This window comes from Dromaius novaehollandiae, chromosome 13 (genome assembly GCF_036370855.1).
Source record: "Dromaius novaehollandiae isolate bDroNov1 chromosome 13, bDroNov1.hap1, whole genome shotgun sequence".
NCBI classification, from domain to species: domain Eukaryota; kingdom Metazoa; phylum Chordata; class Aves; order Casuariiformes; family Dromaiidae; genus Dromaius; species Dromaius novaehollandiae.
This window is the reverse complement of record NC_088110.1, coordinates 25573450-25583958: the sequence shown is the minus strand read 5'-3', so window position 1 is coordinate 25583958 and position 10509 is coordinate 25573450. Positions and strand designations below refer to the sequence as shown.

Genomic DNA, 10509 nt, shown 5'->3' with positions numbered 1-10509 from the left:
TCTGGGGCAAAGCAAAATACAAATAAAGGGGCTTAGGGCACACCAGAGGGGCCATAAGGCATGTCACAGGGCTCAGTGCAGCTGACAGGATGGTGCCTGCAGGCTCCCCCCACCCCCATGGAAACTCTATCTCCCCACTCCAGGCATACAGGCCCTGGCACCAGACCCACAAGGGACACTGGGGAGTGCTGAAAGCAAATCCAGAAGCAGTCTGGTGACCTCACACAGCCCTGCAGGGGCCCTGGGTGCCCCCACAATGATGGGAAACACCCCCAAGAGCCCAGGCAATGCAAGGGAAATTCCCCACAGCTCTGTCAACAGCACTGGGTTCCCTGGGAAGCGCAGGCACTCCAAAGTACAAGGGACTCGGGGACCAGCTCCCAGCCCCGGACACAATGTGTAATCTCCTCCCCTGGGCATCATCTTCAGGCAAACCAACAGCAGGAACCACAGAGATGAGTGCAAAGAATAAAGCAACTGTTTATTGTTTTACTGCGCAGAAACAATAGCTGGAAGCAAGTCTGCCATGGAGCTCAGTGTCAGCATGCTTCCCCTTACCTGTGATGCCTGAAGAGTCATCACTACACCAGCGTCCATCCATCCATCAGGGAAGGGTCATCTCCTGCTGCTGCCCTTGATGTGGCAGGTGTCCAAGTAGCTGACAGCCTACTCCTCTGCTTTTTCCTTCAGGCATAGGATTCATCTCAGAGATGAGAGGAAAATGCCTGATCTTGCCTGTCTGCACTTCTGCCCTACCCCAGGCTAGAGCCCTGCAAGACACTTCCACAACTCTCAGCTCACCTGTCACATTGCCAGTCTCCGTGTGATGGGCCTGCGCCATATCAAATCCAGAGCGCAGGTCGGTGTGCAGAGCTGAACGCTGGGTACAGGGGAAGGTTACAAAGCCCAAAGAAGGGTTTGCAGCCTGCTGCTTAGGCTTCAGGGCTTACAGTTTATCTAAGGATTTAGCCCTTTTCCTTTATCAGTAAGTCATAAGCCCTGAACACTAACTGCAGGTCTTGGAACCCTAATAGTTGCCGAGACTTTAAAATTTATGGCTAAGGTTGGATTTTAAATTCTGCGCCCTGATCACTAAACGAGCAAACTGTAAACCCTGACTGATAAAGACTGAGCCCCACAAAAGAAAGGAATAAACTGTAACTCCGGAGTGAGAGACCCTCAACAACAAACTAAACAATAAACCTTAAGTGAAAAATTCCAAACCCTCAGCTTTAAGCAACAAACACCAAAGCACCCATACGCATGAAAACAGTAAAGAGAAGGCAAGGAGTTTTGCCCACAGCTTAAGAAGTTTTCCCTTCCTCTAGAAGCACAGCAGAACGGGAAGACATGCACCAGAATCACGTTACAGCTGCTGTTTAGAGGCTTGGTTTTAGCCACCATTCAAATGTGAGCATGTGCAAGAATCACTCCACAGGACTGCACTAGGCTGCACTTGCACTGAACCTACCTGAAGCACTGCAAGCACTAATTCATCTCCGGGTCAGACAATTAATATTTTTGGTCCTCTCAGCTCCATGGGCAAACATCCACAGCCAGTGACACCAGTGACCACCTAGGGAACAATCACCTCGCACCTCCCAGCACTGCTCACATATGATGCAGCCCAGGACTTAGCTGTGTCCACGCTGCAAGTCAGAGCTCACTCTCCATGGCCAGCCGCGCATCTCCGCAGAGCTCCCAGCTGTGACAAGGCCCCTTCGACTGCCCGACTGGGCTTCGGCACCTGCAAAGAGGCCAGAGCAGTTAGTTAGAGGCCGGGCAACTGCACAGCCCTCCTAGAACTACTCCCTAGTCCAAGGCCCGTAATTGTTCCCACAGTTATGACTGACCCTCCGTGCTGCTTCAGTCACCCTCTCTGGCTCCATTTCATCACAAAGTTGTCACAGCAGCTCTCATGGACAGGCAGGCTCGCTCAGGCACCCGGCCGCCTCCAGCCTTTGCTAGATGGTCCTCCGCAGGGAAACTCTGCCTCTGATGGACACTCTCAGAAAGCACCGTCCAGCCAAGGCAGGATAAAAAGTAAGGCCTCCAAAACCTCCAAACCCTGGAGAGATGGAGCTGATGGGAAACTGACTTGTGCTACCAGTACTGTAGATTATGGCTTTGCTGTGTACTACGGTGCTGTTGCTCATACACATGTAACCCCATTTCTCTGCTATAGCAAAGTTACTGTTGTAGCTGGCTCCTGAAAGAAACAGTAACTTGCGAAAACGAAAATCCCAGGTAAGGCAGTTGCATACTTAAGACATGAGTTGTGAAGGACCTTTACTCTCAAAGTACAAACAATACTGGAACCTCTGGACTTCAAAGAAGGAAGGTCTAGAAGGTTTAGGGCCCAACACTAATAATGCTAGAAACAGAAATTGTTTGGAGGGACCAGAACAGCAAAGAGAAAGGAGTTCCAAGGAAAGAAACAAGCCAGAAGCTATGTAAATGACTGCATTCATCAGGAAGCGATGGCAGGGGTGTGGTGGGTGTGCGTGTTGACAGCACAGCATATCCCCTCAGGAAGCACTAAATCAACAACATGGGTTGAGCTGTAGACATAGGGAAGACACCACTTTGCATAAAGGCAGACCTGACAGAAAAGTGGGCTCAATGCCAGCATCGCAATCATAACTCAAGCTGCACCACGTGACAGCCCTGGCTGCGCGCAGGCAGACAAGAGGCAGTAACTGCAGACCGCGCTGACGAGTAGGACAGACAGCAGCAGCAGCTCCAGACCGCCCTACCGCGAGCGCCTGTCCTAACGCCCAAGGTCTCGGAGCCTCTGCTGCTCTCTGCCTCCGTGACACCTTCCCCAGGAGCCTCTTCGCTGCCTGCCGCGTACCCCACGGCATCTCTAGCCCGCTAGCGCTCCCCCACTGCACAGCCACAGCCCCGCGCCTCCGCGGGCAGAGTCCCCGCGGAGGTGTCCGACGTGACCCGAACCAGACCGACCGACGGCACCCTCCGGGCGCTGCCGATCACCATCTCTGCCGAGCGCCGACCACCTCTCGCCACCCGCCGCACCAGACAAAACGCAAAGGAACAACAGACCTCCACCTGGACGCGGGGACAGGGGGGAGAACAAAAGAAAAGAGGGGCAGAGAGCTTGGCAGATGGATGGAGGGAGAAAGAAAGAGAGGGACAGAGAGCCGGCCCCAGGGTCTGGGCACTGGACAAAGGAAGAGAAAGAGAGGGACAGAGGGCCACACAGATGGAGGGAGGGCTGCACAGAGGACCGGGGAGCAGAAGAGAGAAAAATGGGGAAGGCGAGACGGCCAGAGGAACGGCAAGGGAGCAACAGAGAAGGGGGGAGAACCAGAGAGAGGAACGGGGACAGGAAGAGAGGGACAGGGAGCCAGTAGGAGCGATGGGAAGAGGACGAGAACGACGAAGAGGTGGCCAGAAAGGTGGAGAGAGAAAAAGAGGGAGGGCAATTCAGACAGAGAGATGGGACAAAACAGGGGAAAAGAGGGATAGGGAGGCAAATAGATGGATGAGGAGCTGAGCAGAGGGATGGAAATAGAGAGAGATGGCTGGAGGGGTGGACAGAGGGCTGGGAAGGCAAAGAGAAGTACAGGCAGAAAGGCAGACGAGAGCGGCAGACGGATGGGGAGCCGCACGGAAGGACAGCGGGCAGGTACTGGGATAGGAAGAGGAAGAGGACGATGAAGAGCTAGATAGAGCGATAGAGAGCCAGTTAGATGGACGCAGATATTGTCACAGAGATGGAAAGAGTACAAGAGGGATGGGGGAGCTGGGCAGAGGAACGAGTAGCTAAACAAAGGGATGGGGCACTGGACAGAGCCACGGGGAAAGAAAGAGAAGGATGGAGCGCTGGACAGAGGGGCAGGGAGCGGAACCGGATGGATCCCGACAGCCTGGCTCGCCATGCTCCGACTCCACCCCACCGGCTGAGCCCGCAGCGCTCTCTGCGCACCGCTGTGCCCAAAGTCCGCTCGTGGGCCTGCTCACCCGTTTCCCTACGGCTCCGGGGTGTCTGTGGGAGCGAGGGTGCACACACGGGCCCAGGCCGGGGAGGAACCTCGCGTTCAGTCACAGCATTTTACCGTTCCTCGTGCATTAGCCCCTCTCAGATGCTCAACGCCAAACGCCCTCAGCCCGTAACAACTTCAGTACCCGCGGCACCTAGTTTTTCCACGCTCTCAAATCTTCCTTGCTCTTTCCCGTCTTGTTTGAAAACCCTCCCAGACCCCTTCTGTACTTACATGCTTCCTCAAAACAGCATCACCAAAGTCAACAAAAAGGGCCGAGCTGCATCCCTTCGAGTTGCTGGCCCTCAGAACAGCATCCTGCAAGTGAATCAAGCCACCAAGGTCACTGGGAGATTCTCCTTTTAGAGCTTTCTTCCCCCAAAGCTTTAATGATGGCTCCCTAACCTGGGCAAATGCAGAGCCTCCCTTAAGCGCTGCAGCAGTTTTTACTCTGGCGTCCCAAGTTGCTGCTAGGCAGCGAAGCAAGGCAAAGATGGGTGCGGTCACAGCTGACCCATCTAGCCACGAAAATTCTTATTTTAGGCGTCACTGGTCATTCCAGGTAAACAGACCAAAACAGAGCTCCAAACAGACAGGCGAGGCTTCGCACAGACCTCGTGGCCCAGCTAGCAACAGTAAGACTCTGTCTTACTGAAGACTCTGGGCTACCAGTCGCTATCCCCCTTCTTTGCCGGTCCATGCATTGCGGCTTATTACCCGCGAGTCCGGTAAGGACGCTGCCGACCTTCCTGTGGCCGAAGCCTCCTCGTCGGGACCGGGCGGAGAACCTTTCTGCTGGCATTTGAATTCTCCTGGAAGCTCTCGACGCGTGATAACTTACAAAGGTCCGAGAGCGGTGGTAGCCTGTAGTTCTTCACGGCAGCACACAGTCGTTCCCCGAGGTCCTGAACGCCTACGATTAACACAGTTTATCAAAACAAAAATACTACTGCTACAGGGTGTAAAGGCAAGCTAAAATTTCCGCAGCCAAAGAAAACCCCTTCGCGTCTGACACAATGAGCCACACGCACCAGCGCCTATAGCTCGAGGCTAGCAACCCCTCCTGGGCGACATTCTTCTGGCAGGCTGCGGATCTGAACTCCTCCATCTCGCCTAAGAGTCTCCGCTGGGACACAGCAACTTTGCCAGCCAGGGCTCGTTGACGGAGGCGTAGTAAAATCCATCAGGGAGGGAGCAAAGCAAAAAAAAAAAAAAAACAAACCAAGAAGAAAAAGAAAAAAAGAAAAAGATCAAAGCTCTGCAGAAAATCATAAGAATCCAAAGTTGTTTATAAGCACAAAAGTGGATCCAATATACACACTCAAGCAAGGTAAACAAGAATACGCAAGCCACAAGTACCGCTTCCCCTAACCCCTGTTCTGAGAGCTATGAAGACAGTCGGGCTTGCCGCGAAAGGGAAGTCAGACTAAGTAGCCGCTAGAGATCAACCTCTCGGAAACCTCCTGCGTCCGCGTTTTTGGCGCAACCGTGCTCTGCCCCTCAGTCAATTCAGACGCGCACAAGAAGAGCCACTGCTTGTAACACTTGCACAGCAACTGCCCCCCTGCCCCCGCTCGTTAAGATCAGCGCCCACTGCGCCACTCGGATAGATGATACTCCGCTGTCTCTTCATTTCCCTGACGTGATTACTTTAGAGAGAACTGAATAGATTGGATGGCCCCTGCGCGATCAAAGCTAAAAGTCTCAAAGACGGTTACAGCCCACATCGCTGCTGAACAGTCTTTCTCACAGCCAGAGACTTTTTGTTCCACCCCCAAAGGGGACGTAAAGGTGAGGCGACTGGCACCCGCTTTCCTTTACTGCCGTTTTCTAGTGGTGCTGCTCCCACGCAGTCAGCAGATGTGGAAAGCATTACCGAAAAAGGCTTTCCTTGTCCTGGGAATTTGAGGGCAGGAGGTTTTATAGCCACTTCTTCCAGTTCAGTGAAAGCAGAGTCACGTTCCTCATCCCAGCTCCCTTTCCGACTCCCTCCCAGTACTTTCCACCGTGGTCTGCTGACACCGGCAAAGCCACCTTAATGCTGCTGGAGGAAACTAAATCCTCCTACAATTGCTCTAAGCGGGAACTGGTGAGAAGGAGCCTTAATTCCATGAGGCTTCAACCTATCTACTGTCATCCCGTCTCCCCAAATACCATTGCCAGGTAACTAACCCGGGGCTTGCGCTGATTGAGCCTTCCTGAAATCGATCTCTCAGTTTTACACTTCAGACCCTTCTCTCGCTCCCTTCCTCTTCAGTAGCTCTGGTCACTTGACCACCACTCCCCCAAGATAATAATTTGCTGTCTCGCAGCTCGTGAAGCATGACGCTTCACAGGCACGTAAAGTCACACACATGGAGACACATGTACGCACAGCACTTCTCGTAATGCATACAGACCTTCCGTTATACGCTGGCGATCTATTATTCGGATCGCTATTAATGGCGCTCCTTCCTTGCCAGGAGGAACGGGCTTTCCCTTTTTCTGGCAGAGGAAGACAGCTTTCACTTGGCTCCCTTGGATTCTATTACTTCAGCTTGCTCACGTTTTTTACTCTTCAACCTCAGCCGTGGCAATTAATCTAAGAGAGCATTCGTTCTGTCTTTCCCTTTCCACGTACGCGCGTGCAGTAACAACGCAAAATACAAACAGCCAAAGCAAATTCTGGGGCCTGTCCTGCCACCCAGCTCCCCCTGGCATTCATCCCAGCCCCAGGGCCCGCAGCTGTGGGCCTGCAGGAACTGGGCAGGGGGCCTGGCCATCAGCCCCTTCAGGGACAGCTGGGGCTGCCAGGGCAGCAGAGGCACCCCCACTCTCCTGACAGCAGCTTGCTGAGAGCTGAAGGGAGAGCCCTGCCTGGGGTGTAGAGTGCGGAAAGGGGAGTATGCGGAGCACAAGAGAACAAATCGAGAGCTCTGGGTGCAACACAAGTCAAGAAAAAAAAAAAAAAAAAAAAAACAATAATAGAGCAAACAGAGTGACTCTGGGGGCACCAAAAGGAGGGCCCTGGGGCACACCCAGAAGCACCCAGAAAACTCCAGGACAGGAGAAAAAGCTAAACAGAGACCTCTGCGGCGTGCCGCAAAACACACACGGGGCCACGGGGCGCACCGAAAGGCACGCAGAGGGCTCGGGGGCAACCCAGAATGTGAACTGAGGGGTCCTGAGGGCATCAGAGGGCAAGTGCAGGGCTCTGGGGCAGACCAAAATACAGAGGAAGGGCCTTGGCGCACACCAGAGGGGTCACCAGGCACGCCGCAGGGCTCAACGCGGCTGACAGGATGGCGCCTGCAGGCTGCCCCAGGCACACGAGCGACACTGCGGAGTGCCAAAAGCAAATCCGGGAGCGGTTCGGGGACCTCACGCAGCCCTGGAGGGGCTCTGGCTGCCCTTGCGATGAGGGGAAACACCCCCAAGAGCCCCGAGGGTCCAGGCAACGCAAGGGAAATTCCCCGCAGCTCTGGGAACAGCACCGGGCTCCCTGGCAAGCGCAGGCACTCCCAAGTACATGGGACTCGGGGACCAGCTCCCAGCCCCGGACACAATGCGTAACCTCCTGCCCCGGGCATCGTGTTCAGGCAAACCGCCCTGGAGCTCGGCACCAGCGTGCCTCCCCTTACCTACGATATCCAAAGAGTCACCGCCGCACCAGCGTCTGTCCGTCCGTCCGTCCGTCGGGGAAGGGTCAGCTCCTGCCCCTGCCCTCGACGTGGCAGGTGTCCGAGTAGCCTCCCCCCAGTGCTTTTTCCTTCAGGGCTAGGATTCAGCTTGGAGAGCTGAGAGGAAAATGCCTGATCCCGCCTGCCTGCACTTCTGCCCTAACCCAGGCCAGAGCCCCTCAGGTTACTTAGTCCTCAGCGCTGCCTCGGGGAGGCCGAAATAACTGCTAACGGTCATTAGCGATACTTACCCTAGTTACCCGTGCCAGAACGCCTCCTCCTGTAGCAGTTCCTGGTGATATCGAGGGGCCGCTGCATTCTGGCTTCCTTGTTTCATCCCGTCCCTTCGGTATTAACCGCAAGCAAACGCTCGTCCGTCTCTTCTCCTCGTCAGCATTTGCTGTCCTTGGTTCCATCTCTGTAAGGAAGCGATAAACTCGCGTTTTACTTCCAGTGAAACGCTTAGGTTTATGCATGATCTTTTTCTCTTTACCCTGTTTTCTTTTTCCCCCTTTTTTTTCTTTTTTTTCTTCTTCTTTTCCTTAAGGGAAAGGTCTTAATATGGCACTTTGCACCATACGTTGCAGGGTAAACGGTCTGGAAACGTTACACACAGCAATTAGGGCTAGGTTATTAGGCAGGCGGGCACGTCGCCTAATACCTTCCTAACGCCATCTTCCACGAAACCTTATTTTTATTCCGCTTCAGTGTTATTGTTACTGTTCGCAAACCCTCGTATGCATGCGCTTAACCCACAACTCTCTCGGTCTTTAACTACGTGGAGGAACGACAGCCCTCGATTTGCCTGTCTCCCTTTCAAACCTATTACCTTTTTGAGACTGCTCCTAGCTTCCTCTTACTCTTGCATGCTGGCCTCACAGGCGACGACCAAAATGAACCACCGGATCCCCAGGTCTTGCTGCTTCTCTTCGAGATGTCCCCCTTCGGTGGGCTACCCTGCCAAACAAACCAAAAAGACTGCCGAGGTCGCGAGGGTACCAGATTTTCAGACCGCTTCTCCGAGGCTTTCGGGGTGACTGACGTCACCGCTTCGCTTCACGTTACTCACAGCTACCTTCCTCTATTACTTAGGGCTAAACCTGTTTCTGTTTGCAGAGGGGCTTGTTGCTTGTTTAAACTTGACATATAGTCCATAACCTGCTCTGCATGCTCCCTAGTCCCTTCTGCTTTTGCAACACTTGTGGTAATTCAAGGCGGTAATTAAGAGTCCCCATTGTCCCATAGGCTGGAGCGAGACATTGCTGCTGCTCTGAGGAGGTGCCTAAAAGCCACGCTGTTTTCGCTAGCATCACTGGGGCTTCCCAGAGCCCATCGGTGTTCTCTTTGGCTCTTCCCGAGCCTTTTAGGTTTCTTAGGCTATTCCTTAGCCCTCCATTTTAGGGCAATGTTCTCCTTAAGCACTGCGCACAGCACGATTATCCCAGATCAGCCACATCGTGCACACACAGAGGCTTCTGAGAGGCGGCTCAGAAGAAAAGAGAGAGAAGTCTCTTTGTCATCCGCACATTCACCCGTCAACACTCTTCACCAGGAAGTGCTGTAACTTCCTGTTTCTCTAAAGCGGGACTGAGTCGAGGTGGAGACGCACATCGCACCCCATCTTTGTTAGAACGCCTCACTGCTGCGGGCACTGGGTCTGGCAGCAGTTTGAGGAATGTTTGGGGCCTTGCACAGAGTGCAGGGGAAGGTCTGGAGTCAGTGACAACATTGCGGCAGGGCTCGGAGGCGTTTTGGGGCCTGTGGGGGTGTTGGGGCAGGATTTGTGGGTGGTTTAATGGCTCTGGGGGGGCTGGTTGCAGGAAGGGTGGGACTCTGCGGGGCCCTCAGGGCAGGGGTGCCATCCCAGATGCGTAGTGAGCACATGGGGTGCCCTACGTGGCTCTCAGCTCGGCGGGAGCAGCCACCGGTCTCCCACCCCACCAGACAGGGGAGCGGGGCGGGGGGGGGGGGGGGGGGGAGAGGAGGTGGAAGGATCTATGAGCTCGCAGAGAACGCCAGAGGAGGCAGCAGGGAACTCCCCAAGGACCCCGCGTCCCAGACGAGAGGAGGCATCAGGCTGCCGTGCCGCTGCTAGAGACATCCAGACCCCCGCGCAGGCACCCCACACACACTCCTCCAGGCTGCGTCCGCAGGGGCGAGCGCACGCCCCGGCCCGCGCTGGGGAGGAACCGGGGCCCTACAGGCGACACACGCAAAAGGGAGAGTCAGAGCCGCGCTCCGGCAGACCCGGCGCCGCGCAGACCCGGCGCGGCGCGGCCCCCGGCCCGACTCCCCCCCCCCCGCCCCGCCCCGCCGCCTCCACGCAGCGACGGCCCCGGCTGGCAGGACACAGCCCGACACCCGCGGCCACCCGAAGGCACACGCTCGCCTCACCGCGGCCCCCACATGCTCGACTCCAGCCCGCCTCTGCCCTCGCCCGCCGCCGTCCAGCCAAAACACCCGCCCTGCTCGCCGCCATCTTGCCCGCCGCCGCACCGCGCGTGCGCCGGCCGCCCAGGGCTCGCGCCGCCGCACCGCGCGTGCGCCGGCCGCCCAGGGCTCGCGCCGCCGCACCGCGCGTGCGCCGGCCGCCCAGGGCTCGCGCCGCCGCACCGCGCGTGCGCCGGCCGCCCAGGGCTCGCGCCGCCGCACCGCGCGTGCGCCGGCCGCCCAGGGCTCGCGCCGCCGCACCGCGCGTGCGCCGGCCGCCCAGGGCTCGCGCCGCCGCACCGCGCGTGCGCCGGCCGCCCAGGGCTCGCGCCGCCGCACCGCGCGTGCGCCGGCCGCCCAGGGCTCGCGCCGCCGCACCGCGCGTGCGCCGGCCGCCCAGGGCTCGCGCCGCCGCA

General features: G+C 56.5%; 1 protein-coding gene across 7 annotated transcripts; it reads right to left on the bottom strand.

Annotated features, from left to right (window-relative positions):
* Positions 1-460: 460 nt before the first annotated feature.
* Positions 461-9949, bottom strand: LOC135329807 (uncharacterized). Of its 7 annotated transcripts, none has more exons than XR_010391514.1 (5): positions 8493-9947; positions 7915-8081; positions 5036-7780; positions 4722-4917; positions 461-4322 (listed from the first exon to the last, which is right to left on the bottom strand). XR_010391514.1 is itself a non-coding variant. In XM_064519910.1 (4 exons), exon 4 carries the CDS (start codon positions 3900-3902, stop codon positions 2991-2993), a length of 912 nt encoding a protein of 303 aa, XP_064375980.1. In that variant the 5' UTR covers positions 3903-4322; positions 4722-4917; positions 5036-8081; positions 8493-9949; the 3' UTR covers positions 461-2990. The 7 variants fall into 7 exon arrangements, 3 of the variants coding, with proteins under 3 accessions (XP_064375980.1, XP_064375981.1, XP_064375982.1); XR_010391512.1 differs by having other exon boundaries at positions 461-1747; positions 1854-4322; positions 5036-8081; positions 8493-9660; XR_010391513.1 differs by having other exon boundaries at positions 461-1747; positions 4239-4322; positions 5036-8081; positions 8493-9660.
* Between the last annotated feature and the right edge of the window lie 560 nt (positions 9950-10509).